The sequence below is a fragment of the Ambystoma mexicanum genome, chromosome 8, assembly GCF_040938575.1.
Source record: "Ambystoma mexicanum isolate Mex_15411 chromosome 8, UKY_AmexF1_1, whole genome shotgun sequence".
Lineage (NCBI taxonomy): Eukaryota > Metazoa > Chordata > Amphibia > Caudata > Ambystomatidae > Ambystoma > Ambystoma mexicanum.
Window position 1 is genome coordinate 89952788 of NC_090929.1, and position 21500 is coordinate 89974287.

Here is a 21500-nt window from a genome sequence, read left to right on the forward strand (position 1 = left end):
CTGGCAAGACATTTTTATTACACCAATAGTACGTTTACAAGTCCAATTAAGTCATGAACTCTCAGAAGACTTCTTAGAACAAACACTGGCAGGCACTCTGGATGTCATGCCTGATGATGGTAAGGTTTGATTACAGCGAGCTTAAAAAGTTCCCAGGAGGAGGTACTTTGGGAGGGCAGAGGCGGGAATGGCCTTAGGGATTAACAGGGCTATGGGCAGGCAATGGGCACATCACCAAACAATACCTACAGACTCTGTGTCCCCTCTCCATATGTCATTCTGGGTAGGGCCTCTTTGGTTCCCAGAGCACCCCTGCTCCTCCCTTTCTGTACTCTAATGCAATCGTTTCGGCTTATAGGTGTCGCAAGCGACCCCCTGAGAGCCCAAACTAAAAAGGCTACTTTTGTTTCAGCCCCGGACACAAAAGCGACCTCAGCGTGCACGCCTGCACAGGCATGCTTGCAAGAACATCGCCACACGCTCTGTTCCCATCGCTGTGCATGTTTTGTTTAGCACAACAATGCGTATGACTCATGTGTGGCAGCGCGTGCGCGCGCTGGGTGTTTTCTTGATGCCACAGTAAACACATAGCTCTCAACTCACACGCTTTAGGCGGGCATCACCCGCCTTGGAATGAATTCATTCCCAAGTCAAGCCTCCTACCCATCCATTCATTTGAATGGGCCCTCACCCACACAAAACACAATGATCCCATTTCACCAGCCCTGGGGCATTGAAAGGTTGAGAGGTATGTAGACGTTTGTTTGCTGAAGGGCCCGCGAGGCCGGTTGCTGCATCCAGTCCTGCAAAATGTGCCCTTTTCATTGCAGTGCGCTGCTCACAAATCATTGCTTTGCTCCGGCTTCACCGCCATCGCTCCCACATTATGGAACACGCTCCCACCCGCAACCATGAACGAGCCAGCCTACCTCGCATTCCGCAAACAAGTCAAAACCGCACTTTTTCACACATATGTATGAGTCTCTCTGAAACTACTGTGAACCCTAACTCTGTACTGGAACTACTACCTATGCCTTACTATGTATGTAATCTAGTGCCGTGTTACCTCTGGGTCCTGGGCACGTATATCAAATTAAATAAATAAATAATAATGATTGCACAAAAAAGAAACATAGGTTGTGATGAAGAGGAATGGTGAACACGTCCACAAGTGTGCAGTGACAATGCTCCACCCTCTCATACAGTTGTGTTTCACCTAGAGCTGGGCTCTTCAGCGTTTGGTTCTGCAGATATTTTGGACTACAACTCCCATGATCCCTCCATAACATTGTCAATGGCGAAGGATTATGGGCACTGTCATCAAAAGTTGTGAAGAGCAGCAGGTTGCCGACTCCTGGTCTAGAAAAACTTGTGGCTGCCAGTAGTCTACTAGTATCAACCTCTTTGACCAAAGTCCCCCAAACTCCCTATTTCCTTGCCTCCTGACCCCCCACCCCGGTAAGTACACAAAATGGAGGGGTCCTCTTTGGTAGTGACCTGTAACTCCACATGTGCATCACTTCTACTGCTCCCGCCTTCCAGCTCAACCTGCTGATCGTATGGAAGGAATATCCATCCCCTTCTGACCGAACGCGCCACAAAATCTCTCACCTGCACCCTTGTACTCAGTCCCGAACCTCAGCCCCTGCAACAACACTTCTTAACTTTGCAACTCGCGCTGCGTAGAACATCTCTCACCTTCCCGCGCCACCCTCTATGCTGCCTGGCTATCTGTGCCGCTCCAATCTCTCCTGAAATGACTTCTCCTCACTCTCTCTGGCTCTAACACCCACCCTAATCTTTGTGTTCCTCGCCCACCATACGCACCTCGCGCCTGTTACCTACTTCTCAGCCTCCTCCCCCACACCTGTAATGCCCCTACCCACCGACATCAAGTTCCACCCTACTCCCACTCTCAAATGGCAAATTCTGGAATGGTACTGTCAGACACCTGTTCACAGGACTGCTCGGATCCAGGCACTATTTGCTTAGGTATGTGTTTCTGGTCAAAACAACACGTCTTCCCAATAAATACTATGGAAATAATGGCATTTATTAAACAGTATTAACTATGAAGCAATGCCAAGTCACTGCCGCTCTGTAAGCACGATATCACATTAACAACGTGTTTCTACCTAATTCTAACACCTATTGTACTGTTTTTACATTACTTTTCTCAGCAGAAGATGTCAAGGAAACCAGAACTACAGAAACTTCACCTGGTGAAACTGCAGGAGAAGTATTGGCTGGACAGCACAAGTGAAGAAAAGGTGCTGGGGCTGGGAGGGTCTTGTACAGGAAAAGTAATCGACCAGGAGGACTACTTTGACACGAGAACCTTCGAGCTCGCAAGCCGGCAAATGTGGCTAAGTCAGAAGAACAATGCGTGGCGCCTGATAATTGGGCCCGCAACCCACAAAGCTACACCTTCTACCAAAGCCTTGGAATCAAACAAGGGCACACACCTGGAACATGGCAATGCTACCCACAGAGAAAAGAAAGGAACCAGTCTCAATGGCTCCACCAATGGGTCTTCAGCAAAGAAGGTTCTGGAAAAAGAAAGGCTGCATCACCATCAGAGAAGTGCACAGTCTGCTCAACAGTTTAATGAGGAGCGCCCATCAGAGGAGCCCGCCGTGGCCGACATGAAGGAGGCTCCTGCTTGCACATACAGGGAGTTATCGAACGAGCAGGAGATAATGGCGTACCTAGCACCGGTTCTCCGCACCGCTCTGACACCAGCCGACGCGTCAAGCACGGACATGAAGGAATTCTCGCAGCTAGCCGGGATCCAGCATTACGCCAGCTTCCACACCACCAGAGAGGCAACGTATACACTACTAGGCACGTACACCATCACAATTAGGGCGGACGAGGCGTCTTCCAGGAAGGTAGCTGTTATCTCGCTGGATGCTGATGTCATGGACATCGCCGGCGGGTTTGATGGAATAGAAAAGTTAGCAAATGAACTCGATTTTCAGCATCTCCCGGCATAATTGAGTGAAATGAAAAGACACTATCGCATTACGAGTCGCAGAGTATCCATTCACTTAAGCCGTGCAGAGCGGAGGGGCGAGAGAACGCTGAAATCAATGCGGAGAAATTGCTCTGCTTTGTGCAGTGCTGTAAGCAATATAAAGGGAAATTGGATCCGGAGAGCAATCAAAGCCCTTTTCAATTTTCTAGCTGATGTAATCCTCTACCTTATTAAAGCAGGGCAGGTGTATGCAGTAGCTACGCAACCAGACAATACAAGCTTTACATGTGATCACTATCCAAAAACAATATCTTTCAGGCTTGACCTCAAGGTTTCTTCGGGCGGCTTCTGCAGTCCTCTTTATTATTTCTGATTGGGACGTGGACCACAGAGAAGCAATATGTGTGCTCACACACAACATTTGCTACTATGTCTTGGCTACAATGATCCATAAGTGGCCTGCTAATTTTGTAGGATATTCTGGAGACAGTGTAGTAAAGTCCAGAGTTTGCACATGCGGGAGCCGCTGGAGGTTATTGTTTGCTTGGAAAACTTAAAAAAAAGAAATCCCTTTAAACCATCAGCCTTCATTGTAAATCCTCTTAATGTCTTGATCCATCAGTACTCCTCTGTTGAATGTGGAGCCTGGTTCACGAATCCATGTGTATGCCACGACGAGGGTAAATTACTCATGAGTGTGGTTGTTCTAACTTACTACTGGATGTGTTACTGACAAAAGAACCAGGTTCAAGGAATTAGTCACTTAATTATCCAACATATTTTATCAGAATGCTCCTGATGATGAGCTCATCGTGGAACCCACAGCTCAATGCGTTTCGGGACATGTCAATATGATCGAGCGACAATTTGATTTTATTTTTTATTTATTTCATTTGGATATACGCCCTAACCCTTGGGTATCACGGCGTAGTTGCATATATCTTCGTTAGCAAGTTAAGGTTACATACATCTTTGTTAATAGCTGAGTACATGGTGTCCAGTCAACTGGTCGACAACAAACTGGTCGACTGCAATTTGGTCGACACCATTTGGTCGAATGCCAAATGGTCGAATTTTTTTTTTTTTATATATATATATATGTGTTTTGTGGGTTTTCGTGTGGGGAAAAAAAAAAAAGAATAAAAAGGGGGTTGGGGGGGGGGGGACCCCCCCAAAAAAAACCAAAAAATGGGTAAAAAAAAAAAAAAAATAAAAATTCGACCATTTGGCATTCGACCAAATGTTGTCGACCAATTGTCCTGTCGACCAAATGTTTTCGACCATTTGACTGGTAACCTGAGTACATATCTTAGTTATCAAGACTGGGTTACATACATTTTAGTTGCGGCAGTATAACAGGCGTATAGTCTATCATATGACATAGCAATGATCGAGTGTTGCTTGGTATTTACTGTGTAGGGTAAAGAGTGTTTAAGAGAGTATTAGTACTTGTTGAACAACCAGGTAGGTTTTGAGTTTTTTTTTTAACTTAGGCAGCAAAGCCTCATTGGATAGATGGTGGGAGGGAGTTCCAGATGCGGGGGGCTGCAATGGTGAAGCTACCATTGCCTGCTCTTGTGGTGGTGAAGCGGGGAATGTGCAGTTGGATATTTGCGTTGGATCTGAGTGATCTCGATGTGGTTTTGCGTGCAATGCAATTATTGAGGTAGGGGCAGTGTCTGATAGGCATTTGTGCGTGATGGTGAATGTTTTGTGGAGGATTCTGGACTGCACTGGGAGCCAGTATGCCTCTCTTCTGTGTTGTGAGATGTGTTCTCTTCTTTTAATGGCCAAAGCTGCTCTGAGGGCTTTGTTTTGAAGGAGGTGGAGTTTAGTTAGGTTTTATTTGGAGGTACCTAGCAGTAAGATGTTACAATATTCTATTTTTGTTAGGATGAGGGCTCCAACAAGTGTCAAGCAGTTGTCAGGAGATAGGAGAGGCCTGCTAAGTGTGATGAGTTTAGCAGTATAGGCTGTTGAGGAATGAGGCGCTAATGTGATTGTTCATGGTGAGATTTTAATTAAGGTATACTCCAGTGTTTTGACTTTATGGAAGATGTTAATGGGTGTGCCGTCAATCATTATGGAGGTGTAGTCTGGGTGGAGTTTGCTGAGTTTGTTGGGGGATGCTTACTGCTTTAAATGTAATGGGTTTTTTCTCATGTTTTCATCTAGAATTGTTTCATGTTGAAACTGAAATGATCTTTATGTTATTTGAAGAATAATATCCTTGCAACTTGATTCACACGGATTCACTTACGTTTCTGATTGATATCGGTTAAACGGTGTGCAGGAGAGAGGAGTTTCCTTAATTTTAGGATACTACTTTTCTTTTGTTACTATACAATCCAAGTTGTTTTACTTCCCCAGCACCCTTAATCATTCTAATTTTCAGTAGACATCTGGGTGAATTTTCTTAATACATCCTAATGCAGGTGTGAACTAGAGTACTTGACAATAATTGTAGATATTGTTTTCAAACAGTGCTGAGTACAGCACAAAGACTGGGATGTCAACTCCGATCAGAAATGACTTACAATGATACATTTACCAATAGTGCAGGCGTTCTCCAGAAGAGTGCCGGCACAATAACACAAACATGAGAACAAGTGGTGAGCCTGTTTGTGAGGGTGTGAACAAAGTGGGCCTTAGACCAGAGATGAAAATAAAACAAACAACACAATTACAACAAACTGATGACTTACAAACATAGAGAAGTACTGCACAAATCTACAAGATTACATTATTACGCTGCACTACAAAGAGTGGTGGAGGATGGGGAAGAGGGCACAAAGCGATAGCTCCTCCCTCTTTGGCAAGTAGGTCAAATTTAAGCCGAGCTTTGAAGAGTTCCGCAGTCATTCTGGCTTGTGATGGGCAGGAGGTTCCAATAGAGTGGGAAAGTACAGAGAAAGAGCGGAAGCGCGAGGCATCAGAGGGGAGCAGGGGACCAGGAGTGCAGAGGAGAAGGGGAGAAAACATGGTGTTTAGTAGAGAGAGATAAAATCAGGCAGGTACCGGGGAGCAAGACCAGCATTAGCTATGTGGATTAGGAGAAGGAATTTGAAAAGGAGGCGGTCGTGCATGGAGAGCCAGGCAGCATGAAGCCGGCAGGCAAAAGTGAGGGAGGATCTTGTCATCCAATGGTCATCTACTTTCTGCAATGGTTCCATTGGGGGTCATTCCGTGTTGGGCGGTAGGGGCTTAACGGCACCGTTAAGGATGGCGCTGCCATTAAACCCCTACCGCCCTATTCTGAGGTCCCTTAGCGGGTCCCAGCAGGAACGGCTGGTCTGACCAGCCGTTCATAGCGGGACCCTTTAAGGGACCTTGGAGCTAATAACGGCCTGCAATTTGCGGGCCCGTTATTAGCGCCTTCCCCATTCCCATTGAGCCCTATGGGGAATGGTTTACTGAATGGGGACTTACCGTGTCATCCAAGGTCGGAATGACCCGGTAAATCCCCATTCAGTGAGACCGGACCCGGGTTTGGAGGTAGCCTTTGCGCTAATAGCGCCATGGCTACCTCCAAACTCCTAATGACCCCCATTGCCTTTAGCATACTTTTTATCTGGGCAGTGGGGAGGAGTGAGATGAAGATTCAGAAACCAAACTCCTGCAATAGAAATGCTATGAATTTTAAACACATCGCTTTAAAAGGAATCTCATAGGACCAAAGTTTCATAACCAAATCTCCCAGTTACTTGGGGAAGTCCAAAGCTCTAACCACAATATCATTCAACTCATGGTAAAAGATAGTCATTACGTGTGATGTTTACTTCAATATGGAAGAATAACTTTCTTGCTGCTTTGATCTCCTTGACAAGAGATTTCAGAAACATGTCCTCTGAACATTCCTGACCGCATTTAGACTGTGGGCCTCAGATTTAACATGCATACCGGGCTTGAGTGACAGAATTTGCATGAAACCCTTTAAAGGCAGCCTTTACGTCTGACATACATGTTCTTCTATTAGATGTGAAAATAGTGCTCACTGTTGGTTTCATACGTACCTTGAAGTTCTTGTTTGGAGCTGGCCAACACAGTATTAGCATAATTGACCTAAAAACATTTGACCTAAAACATTTGATTGAATTTTTTTGACCATTTTTTCTGGTCAAATGTAAATAACTATCTATATGGGGGTGGGTAAGGGTATATATTAGATTGAGGGGAAGTGAGGTGGTTGCGGGGGATCTCCCCGCATTTTAGAATGAAAAAAAGGTCAAATAAATTCTATCAAATGTGATTGGGTTAAATGTTTTAGGTCAAATAGATCCAAACCACCCAACACACATTGTTGGAGAACCCTACCAGTAGATAATTGGCGCCACATCAAGCGTTTGTCCTCTGACTCCAAAATTCAGCTCAGAACATTTCTGCTTGCCTACTATAATTATTTATGTTTTCCTATATTGATGGCAAGATCTAATTTAGCACACAAGTTTCCAAATTCTAGGAAAGGTCTTGCTAGGGAAATTTCTCTTTTTGCAAGAATGACTGTCATCTGCAAACATTTTTACTGGAGTTTGCCATCCTTTGATCTTAGTATCATATTTTGCAATCTTGATTCTAGATCATTGATATACAATATGGACAAAAGGTGGCTAGGATACAGCTCTGTCTTACCCACCAGTTGCCTTAAAGGGCTTAATACGCTGCCCTTGTGCCACAAATCTAACACATGTCTTCTTCAGTTTACAGAGAACAGTATTACAGCATAGAAGGCCATCAGGAACACCCAAGCCAGCCAACCCCCTCTGGAAAACTCATTGGCCAGGTGGAGTCAGGACTCGGGCCTCTAGAGCCTGGCATCCTCTTCAAAAGCCCTCATGGGGCCAGTCCTGGCGCCTACGGCACCAGGCTCATACACCATGAAAACAATGTGCTTGGGAACTACTTTATTGTATTGTCAGCCAACATGGAGGCATCCACATAGCTTGGTTCCCAAGAACCAAGCTATGCGGTCTAGTGTTTTGGGTGTGGTAGCCTAGGGACTACTTTACCTGGACTATTTTGTTGGGGCTATTTAAACCACACCCGAGCAAGACAACGCATTTCGCGTTACTTTGCAGCTTGCAACGTGACGCTCACCGTGTGCAGCTATTCCCTCGAGCCTCGGAGAAGCAGAACCTGCAAGGAGACAAAAGGAACATCATTAGCAGCAGCATCTTACCTGCAGTCTTCATCTTTAAACACTCACAGCTACTGAGAACAGCTTCCTCCAATCTGCACGCCTCCCGGACAGAACGACCTGAAAGAGGAAGATAGAGGCAACATCAAAGAAAGCAGTAGAGACATTCACAAATTACAAACTGCTCAAAAGGCTTACCTGGCTGGTCGCCTCTCGGCTGGCACCACTCCGGACGTTTCACTCGCGCTGAAGAACACCACGACCTACAAAGAACGAAAACACAGGTTAGCAAAGGCAAGACTTTGCAGCGCTGCGCATAGCGCTTACTTACCGCATCATAGCGCTCTTAATGCGCCATCATTTACCAGCGGGGCTCAACCAAGCCAGTTCGCTGCGCTAAAGCTCCGCATACCTAAGGGAGAAAAAGAGATATTTTAAACAAAGAAAGGCATGCAGGATAGCAACAAAACGAAAGAACAGCAATAAGACCTACCTGAACAATATCAAACGGGCCGGCGTCAGTGAAGTAACTGGACCGCACTCGCCCATGAAAGACAACGCGCCCCTGCAAAGAAGGCAGGACGGAGAGCATGCCAAATTCTACCACAAGGCAGAACCTTCCCCGGAGACCACATCAGGGCAAAGCTGAGAAGCATACCAGCGAGTAACCCGGCTGGGTGGCGTCCCTGTGGATACCAGATGAGCGTAACACCTAGGTGGCAATGAGACAGATCTTCTTTTTCCAGGACCCATCTTATCAGCCTCTTGTGTATTACCTTGCCAAAGAATTTAGCATGGGAATCAAGAAGAGAAATTGGGTGATATCAGTGGGGAGAGAGCGTAGATTCTTTTTTAAGGATCAGTCGCATCTTGACCCTCTTCCAAGGGGCTGTAATCACCGACACAGACAAGAAACGTTTGTTGAAACTGATCTCCATAACATGGAATCGGCTTTGGTTAAATCAGTGGAAATCCAGTCCAGACCTGGAGCCTTGTCATCATGTTGTAATTTAATGGCAAAGACGGCCTCCTGGAATGAAATATCTGCCTCTAACCTTCATTCCTGATCAATCATATGCTGGGACAGGAGCAGTGACGTCAGAGGTTGTGCTTTTCTCAACTTGTGCAGCACACAGGGCGGCAACAAGGGTTGTACCAGAGTGTTGCATTATGACCTGCACGCAATAAACGAGTGTCGTCTTCACCTTTCGCTATTACTCGCCAGAACAGTCCGCGGTCTATAAGAAGTGCAGACTCATGCACCTTGTTCCACGGTTATATTTGAAACTTGGGTTTATTCATTTTGACCAAGAATATAAATCTCTTGCCTAATAGTTCCTCTATTGCTGTTAGCTCTTTTCCTTTTATTATAATGCCACTATCAAATAAACATCTCTTGCTGTACCTCAAACCCACATTTATATTCGTAGACAACATATGTATTAGATGGCTAACATAGGGAGGACCCACGCTAACAAGCTGACATGGTCACATCATTTAGGCTAAGCCACTCTTCTCTTTCTCGGTGTAAGTCAGGAGTAAGTCAGAACTACCCCAGGCAACATATTTGTGAATAGAATAGTCTCTCGTCAAGAGTAAGTCAGAGATATAACCATCACATTTTGTGAATCAACCCTTATATAGTTCTTTTATGCAGCATTTTAAATAACTGTGATTGTAGGATTCATGGAATAATGCCATATATGCTGTGTTGTTGGTAATGAGTTCTTTAAAATTGATCTTTGCATCTATGTGACTTCTATGGATTATTCCGAAATAAACTATCGTGGTTTTGATTCAAGAGCTTCCTCTTTGAGGGTGTGAAAGGTCTGTCCAAGTCACGTTATTAGAAATGGCGTCCCAGCCCCACTAACTTCCTTGCACTCTTAGCTGGATGCACATAGTGTACAGAAAATGATTCCCAGACCTTTAGATCCCCTTGCTCTTTGCAATAGCAAATAAAGACGATATGTTACATCTAAAACTATCATTCTATCAGCTTATTTGCCATTGCCACTGAAAAAGAGTTGACGCTTTCCCTCTTCAAATGGCTGTCTGCGTTTGATGTTGCCGATCTATAATAACTTACATTGATGAAAATCGTCATTAAGTTCAAAGAATGGTTTATTACAAAAGGCAAGACTGAAGATGTTTAAAAGTATTATATGTAAAGACACGCTGCGCATATTACCTTGCACATTTGTATTTCCCTGACGAATGTCCAAAACTGATGATAGAGGACAGAAACATGTATGATGATGATATGTATATGAGGACTTTTATGCTGCAATTAGAAATTGACCTTCTTAAAGATTATTTTGTGCTGACGCGTGAATTATTTTAGATGTGATTATAGTTAATCTTACTATCCACATGCACTTATATGTCATATTGTGTGTTATGTCTTTTAAATGATCATGCATTTTTGTCTTGTTTATGAGTAATTGAGATACAGCTTAGTAATAAAATGATGTGTATGTACATTGGAGAGGATTCACTTGTATCACCACACTGTATATGGATTGATTAATCCAGAATGAATTACAGGTGTTAGCCCTACTCCAGATGCACCAATATGGGGCATCCAAACTACCAGTCCAGTGGTTTTCATAAAGGTGTGCACCACTCTGAGGAGGTGGCATCTGATTGTGGCACAGGTGCTTGCACCGCATGAAAAACTAACGTGAAGGCAATGTACAGCTTAAGGAGAAAATCCAGAACAGTTGGAAAATGTGAGTTTTGAGAATTTGTGGGGAACGGGGTTGCACATGGCATCCGGGATCATGTCAGTTGTGGGTGAGCAGGAGAACCCATTAGGGTTTGACCTATTTCCATCCTTCAGAAGGTAACCAGGGGGAGACCACCATGGGGCATGGAGAAACATGTCCGCCTGATTCCAGGCTCCCGTGCCTTCAGCAACAAGAGAGGAGAAATCACTGATCCACACTGTCCCTGTGCTGGCAACTGGGACTCAGAGGCATCGGAGGGGGTATGGACACCCCAGGTGGAATTTTGGAGGAGGATGGTGATGGCAAGCTGCTGCCCCATGGGTGCACAGGGCCCCGTTCCTGATGGTGCGGCTCACCAGTGAGACCATGGAGGATCCCATCCCTCCACACCCAGAGTGGGGCTGCCAGTGAGGTGATGGGCAACTCACCACGCACTTCCAGCCACTGGCCTGTGCAAGCCAACTGCGGAGAGGCAGAGGCGGTGACCAGGTGCTGGAAAAAATTCCCAGGTATGCCAGTGGGCCACTAGGAGTTTACAGACTCTTGGAAGGCCCAACACCTTCCCACAAAAGGAACGTAAGATTCAATCAAACAGCAAGTTCAAACTGCGGTTTATTACAGCCAAAACCAACAGGGATCAGTACAAGGATAGAAGAAATCCGTGGACCACTCCACGTCTCCTGGCTCGCAAGCTAGTTTTTGTCCTAAAGTTGCGTCATAGCGACGTCACAACCTGGGCCCCTTTCCAGAAAACCTATTGAGCTACTGGATTGGGTACTGAGTAATAGTCCACCTATAGTGGACACTATACATGTTAATTTACTGGTTCTCGCATGTCGGGTGGCTGGCCCTGTCCATCCCCAAATCTCTATAACAAAGTTGCAGTTTGTGGGTCTTACCATTGGTTCTTGCCCGTTGCTACCCAACCCTAGAAGCCTGAACTCTGATTAGCTAGGGCTGACTCCCCAGGCCTGGGATCTGCAAAGGTTCTCAGCTCTTGGTATGCCTTCTCAAGGTAATAAGAATGACTATGTGTCTGCATTGTAACTTGTGTGTACCACCTTAAATTATGAGAGTGCTTGTTCATCTCGTGCAACACTTGTCCCACATTGTACCATCTTTGTTGCAAGCCTCTGTCTGGCAGCGTGAGATCGGCTTCCTTTCCCAGCGCTGGTTGCTGTACATTGTGTGAGTCGGCCGGGACACATGTTCGGAGATCATGATTTGGAGCTCTGTAGTTCTGAATTCTGAAGAATTATTCGCATTTGCTGCAGCTGGTGTTGTGTTACTGTCATTCAGGGAATGTAATATCATCAGTATCTACTGGCCTTGGCAGAGGGTCCTGTCTCACATGTTTGCTCTTGTCCAGCCTGAATTCAACTCAGCTCAGCTCTTGCTGAGGGGCTTGTGGCCTGTTGTAATTTTCCTAAACCCTTATGCAGTTCCTACATTGTCCATGCTATTCTATAATCTCCATATGTTAGACACACTTGGCTCTGTCAGGTCCCATGGGTGCTCCTGCAGTTCCATAAGGTTATTTGTGTATAAACATTTGCAAGCCCTGCTCAGGATCTCTTGCTTCTTACAGTTTCTGCGTTGCTGCGTTAAGCTAATGACAAAATAATAAAAGCAATGACAGTATGTACATGTATCTGTCCTCTAACTATAGAACTGTACGCTCGTGTTCTTCATGTATTCAAGTGTGTGTTTGTGTCCCGATGTGTGGATGGCACGCATGCTTCCTGTGTAATGTTGCTAAATCGTGGTGTCTCTATCGACATCAGCAACATGGCTTCTCGGTGCTTTAGTCAATACTGTCAATTGAGGTCTCTTTAGTTTCGGCCTGAGGCTCTTCGTCCACTCTGGGGAAGATTTGTACCACACCTGGTCTGTAGGGCTGGTTGAGTGGGAACCTCTCGACATACTTGTCTATCATTGGAGCACTAGGAATTGGTCCGAAATAGTATGGGTGTTCATGGTATCTCCTGGCATTCTTCCGTGTCATGTATCTTATAGGAGGGGGAGTAGCGGGTTAATTTCCCTATCCCTCTTCACTGGCTTCCGAGGCAGTTTTGCAGGTACTTGCTCAATGTAATGGGCGCTGGCCGCCTGGGACTGCCGCTGCTGTACCGCACACTGACAGGCCTCTGCTGCCAGGCGAAGGAACTGCCCGAGGTGACCGAGCTCCCCAGCCCCTCACAGGAGCAGACCTGCACCCTACCCACCATAGAAATGCTCGTGAGCTCAAGTTTGGGAGTCCCCCCCAGCACAGACTGGGAATTGGCATTGATGAGACTTGAGGAGAGGTCACCAGCCCCGTGCCCAGAGGAAAGGGTGAGGTGGCCCTTTCCAGGTTGGGTGCACTCTAGGCGTGGGCCCAATAACTGTAGTGGGACCATCTATCACCGGGATAGAGGTGGAAAGAGGCGCCCTTATCTGCAAGGGCACCCCACGTCTGAACACTGCCCCCCCAACACAGGGGGCCTTCGAACTGCGATCCCAGAGGCTGTGGGGGTTCTCAGCCTATTGCCCTTTGCAATGATAACCAGGGATGCATGACAAAGTTCTGCCCAAGGCGCTGGCACCCACAGCACTTTCCCGCACCTTGAGTTACTGTCAGCCGTGGGGTCAAGGCGGGCACAGAGGCCCCACTCAGCACTGGTGTCTAGAGACATGCCGTCAGGAAGAAACAATGGGGTGTCTGGGAGCATGCCCGGGTGAAGGACCCTGGGGGATGTAGACCTGTAGCGCTTGGCTTCCAAGATGGCATTGGGAGCATCCTGGCCGAAATCAAGGCGCTTAGGAGTGACTTGCAGTCGTCAGTGGTGGGCATCAAGGGGAGGGTCGGAATGGTGGAGAGTAAAGTGGAGAGCCTGTAGAACAACCACCTTAATGCTGATATGGTTGAAATGCGCCTTGTTGCACGAATGATGGAGCTAGAGCTGTGTCAAGAGGAGGTAAAATGGATGACCTGGAGACCCGGGAGAGGAGGAATAACACTGGGGCTGGAGGAAGTCAATGGAGAAATGCTGTCGCACGTGGAACACAAGGTGCAGGCCATTGTCAACCTCCTGTTTGCAGCTGAGGGAGGAAAGTAGGTACATCTAGAAAGAGAGCACACAGGGGCGGCAAGCTGTCTATCGTACCCAGGTTCTTGAGGTACAAAGATAAAGCAGAGGTCCTGGCCATAGCGCAACAATGGCCAGGACCTTGGAATATGAAAGCTGCTCACGAAGTGGCCAATGTAGAAAGGAATCAGATATCATTGGGTATACCCCTTCACCCTGTAGTTCAATATGTAGGGGATAAATTATAGGATCACGTTCGCAGAAGAAGCAGAGTAGGCCCTCTGCCATTTGTCATTGGAGGCCACGGCACAGCCGAACCAACAGATGAGTCCCGTCAAGAGGAAGGGCAAACAGGTGCCATTCTTGGGAGACTCCCACCGCCCCCGGAGCTGGAGGGGCCAGACTGAACACTAGTATATGTGGTTGAAGGCCCTGTCCCTGCGAAAAGGCTCAGGAATGTGCCAGTGGAGGCTTAGGAGACAAGAACGCAAGTCAATTTCTGGAGGGACAAATATGTGTAGGGGTCAGTGTGGCTCCCATGAGATAGCTGAAAGGGGGGCACCCATCTCCCACTCTGGTGGCCCTTGGTAGGTTAGAGGGCATTTCTACAACACCTACTGCAGGTTTCAGTTTACAAAGTTTATGGTTTGCTTTCAGGGGGTAGATTTATGGGTAGCATGTGTCAATGGTGGGTCTAACTGTGAGCGAGGCCATGATGTATTGGCTACTAGGCGATGGGGGACTTACAGTGAGGTGTTGATGATGGGGTGGTTATGTCGGGGGAAGGAGTGATGGGAACTAAAAGAGGGCGGATGAGTTTTGTTGTAGGTAGCCTGAATGCAAAAGTGCTCAATGCGCCCACAAAGAGGTCCCTAGTTGCACGTAAGCTTCGCAAAGCCACCCTGGCATGCTGTTCTTGCAGGAGACCAGACTGGTGGCGGGGGAGGAGGGGCAGCTACAAGGCACAGGGATAGGGCATGTTCATTGGGCATCCGGCCCGGCGAAGTGGGGCAGGGTGGGAATAATAATGCATAAGCAGTGGCGGCTGCTGGGAGCTGAGACTAAAACAATGTTTGAGGGGTGCCTTCTCATAATGCAGGGTTCCCTGGATGGAGTGAGAGTTGTGCTGGCGCCACTCTATTCTCCCAATCAGGGTCAAGCAGTACGCAATACTGGCCCTTGCAGGGGATCTCTTTATCATAGGAGGGGATTTCAATTCCATGGTGGACGAGGCGCTGTATAGGAAATCAGTGAAACAATTGACCATTCCCGAGGGGGAGAGGAGGGAGGGGCACTTGCATTATGTGCTCGAGGGTTAGTGGATGTGTGGAGAATGATATGATATGATATGATATGGCATTTGTAACGCGCCTATACACAAGTGTTTCAAGGCGCGACGAGGCAAGGGGGGGAAACAAGGGGAGACAGACAACGATCCTACTAGGCCAGGTGTCATTCAGATCGCGCAAGTGCAAGGGTAGAGGGGAAAGGGAGAAGTGCAGGGGGGAGGAAGGGAGAGGGGAAGTGCATTACTGGGTTAATAGCATCCAGGAAGAAAAAAAAACAAGGGCCAACTAGTGGCAGTGCGAGTAAGTGCAGATAAGTGCTGGGGTGGGGGGGTTGTGGGATACAGACACAGTCCCATAGTGCAGGGGGTGCCAGGGAGGCAGTGCAGGGGAGAGTGGCTGGGCCAAGGACTGAGAACGGCGAGTGGCCAGTTGCAGATTCAGTGCAGTGCTTAAGCGCAAGTGGTATATCATAACACACCATTATCGTTTGGCCTTGGACATCTGCTTGCATGCACAGTGATTTGGTATTATGGGCCTATACGCACTAACGATACATATGGTGAGCCATTCTTGCATGAAATGTATATCACTTTAGTGATATCGTAACCATATGGTTTGTAGTGTACTTAGAAACAATGTTGTGATGCCACTTCCTGTTTTGTCGAGGGGTGAAAGGTCGTGTTCCATCGCTTCCCGTGATGTCACTTTGGGGTGGGGTCAAATGACATCACTTCCTATGTCATCAGAAGTTAAGGTTCGTGTGATGTCACTTCCGCTACCCCAGGCATTTTCGTGCAATGACGTCCCTGGTGCAGGGGCCTTATTTTGGGGGAAAGTTAAGAATGATGCACCCAGGGCAGAAGGGGGTACACCTTTTTCTCCACCCCCATCCACCTACAGCAGAATTGATGCAGGGAATGCTACCTGCAGGGGGATCCTGATGAGGGAGGGAGGTCTTAAAAAGAGGGAGCAGAAACTGCAAGACTAGGCTCTCAGGAAGGGTATTGCAGACAGCGAGTAACGGATGCACGCTAGGGGTGGGTATGGCAAGGATACATTGGAGATTACACAGAAGAAGAAGTCAGAGCTAAAGAGGCATAGACTGGGGGATACTACATGCAAATTGAAATATCTTGAACAAACATTCTATGGGAAAGGGGACAAGGCAGATATGCTCCTGGCGGCAAGGCTTAGATCTCAGAGGGCAGAGACATGGGTTACATCAATACATGATGCGAGGGCGCCCATTCTAGACATGCCATTGGAAATAGCAAAATGCTTTGCCCAATTCTATGAGGCTATGTGCGAAATGGAGTTCCTGGATGTCATCATGGTGTCCCAGGATATTTTAGCGGTATTGATATGGTACTTCTCACTGCATCGGAAGTCGAGTGCATAGAGTCCCATTACTGATATAATATGATATGGCATGTATAACGTTCCTATACACAAGTGTTTCAAGGCGCGACGAGGCAAGGGAGGGGAACAAAGGGAGGACAGACACCGATCCTACTAGACCAGGTGCATTCAGATTGCGCAAGTACGTTGGAAGGGGCGTGGACAGTGCAGTACATGGGAATAGATAATAACAATAAGTAAAGAAACAGTATCCGGTCATTGCATTGACAGCCAAAACATCTAAAAAAAGCATCTAAAAAAAAATCATTGAATGCATTTTTTAGATGGTAAAGGGTTTAGTTTAATAAAAATGGGGTTTAAGGTTAAAAAAGGGGAAGAAAAAAAATGGAAGAACATGCATTAGATGCTTTTTCAGATGCTTTTTTTTTAGATGGTATGGCATTAGATGCTTTGGCTGTCGATGGAATGACTATAAACCAAAGAAATGGCCAGCAAGTGGAAAGTGGCAAGTGCATGGGTAAGTGCAGACAACAGGTGTCAAGCGCTGGGAGGGGGGCTGTAGGGATACAGAAACAGTCCCCAAGTGCGGGGGTTGCCAGGTGGGCAGTGCAGGTGTGTGGGGCTGGCGGGGGAGGGACCTGGGCCCGAGATCAGAGGGTGTCCAGGTAGTCAGTGCAGTTCCGGCTACAGCCAGGAGGCAGCAGAGGAGAGGGGAAGAAAAATCAGAGGCAAAGAGCCAGGTTTTGAGGTGCTTCCGTGCTTACGGAACCAGAGATGGTTCTCGTCAAGTTTAAGAGAGGCAGGGAGGCTGTTCCAGAGGGAGGCACCAGCCGAAGAAAGAGATCTACCACCAACTATTTTCTTGGAGAAGCGACTGACCCTGAGGGAATTGGAGCCGGATGGGCAAAGGGCTCGAGAAGGAAGATATTTAGGAAGAGAGAGTTGAAGGTATTAAGGCTCTAGAAGGCCTTGTGGATGATGCAGAGGGTTTTCACACTGCGGAAGAGGTGCTGGATGCTATCAAACGGCTCCCCAATGGGAAGGACCCTGGGGGGGACGGCTATACAGTGGGATTTTTCAGACCGTTTGCAGGCTGCCTTTTGAGCCACATGACTAAACTGTATAACAATATAGTCAAGATAGGCACATCACTGAGGTCTTTTAGTAAGGCACTAATATCAGTATTACCCAAAGAGGAGAGGGACCCAACCCTGTGCTCCTCATAATGCCCTATATTGTTGCTCAATGTCAACGAAAAGATATTTACACGCATTTTAGCCACTCGCCTGGAAGGGATGATGCTGTACTTGATACATCGTGACCAAGTGGGCTTTATCGCCGGGTGGCAGGGAGCGGATGCCATACGCAAGACTCTGGACCTTATGGAAAGTGTCTCCCCAAACACCGGGAACTATACCCTACTCAGCCTTGATGCCGAAAAGGCATTCGACCGGGTAGAGTGGGGTTTCCTATTCACGGCGCTCCATAGCTGGACTTTGAGGATAGAATGCTGTGAGCAATTGGGGCGATTTATGTGGAGCCCACTGCATGTGTGGTTGTGGAGGAATACTGATGCTTGGTGTCGCTGTTGCCTTTGTGTTGTTATTGACAGTTGCGTTATATGTTCTTGACCTGAACTGCAGAGCTGATGGGCGAGTTCACTTTAGAAAATGCACAGCCGTTTAAAAAGTAATGGCAGCTGCAATCCAACTTTCTACAGTTGGTGGCACCTTTGAGGGGGTCTTGGAACCCCTGTAGTGGTAGATCTAGCAGCTGGGCCACTGGTCTGAATGGGTTATATGTTACGTACTTGAACTTTCCTTTAAAGAGAATGAAATATATTTGCCCTACATTTTGTTTTTCTGTTTTTTAAAATCCTGTTGCCCTTTTTGAAAATAATGGGGTTTCACCCCTTTACCCCTCAGCACTTCTTCGACACCCTTGCTAAAAAAAAGTCTCCCACTTTTATAGCCCTCTCCGCTGCTTTTATTTGTTTCCCAACATAACACACATATTCCCTTTTCGAGCATTCTTTTTCTCATTGGTGGGCCCAAACTGCAAGATTCTCAGTGACATTTTCGAATTCGTGACTGCTCGCGTTCTGAACATGTGTAAAACCTAAAAAGAACTGTTCGATTTTTGCCAACACCTGGGGCTTGATTGCAGCTTTCACACCCCAGCTGGGGGGCGGACATGGCGGTGAACATCCCACCAGCCCGAGCTTTGGTAGGCTTAAGCGAGGTGAGGGCCTCAGCTCGGATTGCGGAGCATTAAACTGTATGTCTGCCCCCCAGCTGGGGTGTGAAAGCTAATCGCACCCTGGGATTTCCCAGGGTGCAGATAGATTCCAATTTGTGTCCTTCCGACAGGAGATGTGCTCATACCGAGCACACCTCCCCTCAGTAAAAAAAAAAGTTTAAAGAAAATGGCTGCCACCATTAAAATAGAAAAGGGACTAGGTACTTTTCGATGGCGGCAACCATGGAAATCAGGGTAAAAAATGCCCCCCGTCATCCGAATAGGGACCTTTTGGACTTATTTTTTTCACTGCGGGCGGTGAATGAACACTCACGCCTTTCCTGGGTGCGAACGACTCATTTAACGCGATATACTTTACATTCTTGGAAACCTGAGAGAATGTACCAAAGCAGCTAAAGAGCCAGAGGCAGGGCAGCCTGAGACTCCAGGAGAGTGCAGTCATGTTTGCTTCCAAGCAGAGTTCTTTATAACGATTGGCAATTTCTCATGACAGGGTTCGAAATTGCTGGGAGCTATTTCTCTCCTGCTTCTACCCTAGGAGAGCCTACCATGAGATACTTTTGGCAGCCCAGGCCAACTGGTGCCTTACAAACACACATATGAATGTTAATGAAGAAGAATTAGGACACATCTAGCACACATGTAAACATTATGGAGCATGCAGAATGGGCAAAAAGTTAAAGTTTGCCTCTCACATGTAAGTCAGATTTGCAGTGCGATGTGTACTCGCTCCCGGTTCACCGGCAGGAGCTCCTGCGTACTGGGTGATGGCAGACACCTAGCAGCTGGTTTTTGTTCCAGTTAGTTGAATCCTAATTCCGAACCCTGCATGAAACGACAAACCAACAATCCGACCAAAGGTTTTTCAAACGTATTTCCCATGTAAGCAAAACTCACAAAATGGCAACCCTTTTTCTCAACAGGATATGCCTGTGGTACTGGGGGAGTCCTGGTGACAAATGTGATCTGTTTGTAATTACTGTATTCTCTTCAAATATAATTCCAATGAACAACTGATGCAAACGGTATAGATTATTTAATGCCCACAATGTTAATCCGCGTAATTCTCATAAGGGCAGACTCAATCACCCGACACGTTTCAGTTCCGCTGATCTTTCTTCAGGGAAAGGTCTTAAATTGACAAGCAAAAGAACCCTTATTTTAATATACAAACAAATGTACAACATCACCTTGGATGAAAAGACCAATCTATACCTGTCCATGGAAGCGCCTTGAAACACTTGTGTATATGCATGTTATAAATACCATATCATATCATAACAATTGTCTCAAGAAGGAGGTAAACATAGCCACGATTCTCAACTAGACTGCATTCTTTACAATAAAGCAAAACATATGTAATCAGACCTTCGCTTCATAACTTCTGGAAGGTATATATCAGGTCCTACCTGTATATAGCTGTAAATAGTTGATCCATGGAAACCTCTGGAACTCGTGAGTGGCAATGAATTGTCTGTGGTGCACTATTTGTTGCATAGCTTCCTTTTGACGCAATATAAGGATCCTCGGATGAGTCTCGTATCGGCTTCTAGCCTCTATTTTGACATAGGACGGCCTGTGTTGCTGAGACTCTTTGGGGATAGGAGTGGTAGGGAAAGAGGTGTTGTAGGATGTGGAAGTGGCAGGTTCTCGATACAGAGTTGATGTGTTTGGAGAGAGATAGGTCTACGTCCATGGTGCATCCAAGATTTTTAACCGCGGTGGAGGCGGCAGATGAGGCTTACAGGACAATTGGCCATGGTAAAGGTTGGGGAATCAGAGCAGTTTTGATGCATGTTAGGATTTTGGATTTGACCGGGTTGAAGATTAGGTGGTTGGACTCTCTAAAGTAACTCTAAAGCACATGAGGGGAGCCATCCCACCATAGGAAAGCATGAATGAGGGCCCTTGCTTGCACTAGAAGGAGCCAGGGTGAGTATTATGTATTCATTTAGCACTTTGATCGTCTGTGAAATGTAGCACTGTTCCTTGTACATTGATGGAATCCAGGATGTAGACATTGTTGTTTGTACAGCTAACCCTTTTCTCCTATTGCACACCGGACCTTGGTAGCTTAGCGGAAGGCGCGTTCTCACTCCACACACCCTGCACGCGCATATAACACAAACACTACTGCACAACACCTCTACCATTAGAATGAATCTACCTTTAATGACAATACAAACTGTAGCTTTTCACATCATTTTCTATCTCCTTAAACACAACCCACCCAAGTTAAGTTCATAGTTGACCTCTGCTGCGCCCATCCACACGACATTCAGAAATAGGTGACTAGCAGGGTCTTGGCCACCCTAACATAACTTTAAAGGCTGAAATGCACACACACATAAGAACACCTCCCAACCTTTTCCCAAATTTGGACTCCGGTCCCTCTGAGGGCGTTCAACCAACAGCGCGCTGGGACCATAATTATGGTGAAAGGTGCTAAACAAATGACAAAATGATTGAATGAATGAATATCGTAAGTAGCTGATCTATGGAGAATGTATTCATCCATAATGTGGCGGCCACTACACATTTTATTGTTTTCAAAACTTTCCCAAAGAGTATGGATGGAGCGTAGCTTGCCGAAGACAAGTATTGGTGAGAAAACTGTTCGTCAAGGGCAGTCTCTGCAGTGACTATGGCAAAATCCAGATTGGTGCAGGGAATTAGGTGGGGTTT

General features: G+C 46.6%; 2 protein-coding genes across 8 annotated transcripts in view; one reads left to right on the forward strand and one right to left on the reverse strand.

The window, feature by feature from the left end:
* Positions 1 to 4039, forward strand: part of LOC138471650 (uncharacterized) — a 57901-nt gene extending 53862 nt beyond the window's left edge. Inside the window, exon 2 of the mRNA XM_069609370.1 lies at positions 2184 to 4039. Within this exon, the coding sequence (XP_069465471.1) occupies positions 2184 to 2996 (813 nt within the window). The 3' untranslated portion in view covers positions 2997 to 4039. The remainder of the gene's footprint in view (positions 1 to 2183) is intronic.
* The window catches only part of RALGPS1 (Ral GEF with PH domain and SH3 binding motif 1), a 2625553-nt gene that overhangs the window by 2354065 nt on the left and 249988 nt on the right, over positions 1 to 21500 (reverse strand). The gene's annotated exons all lie outside the window — the stretch shown is intronic.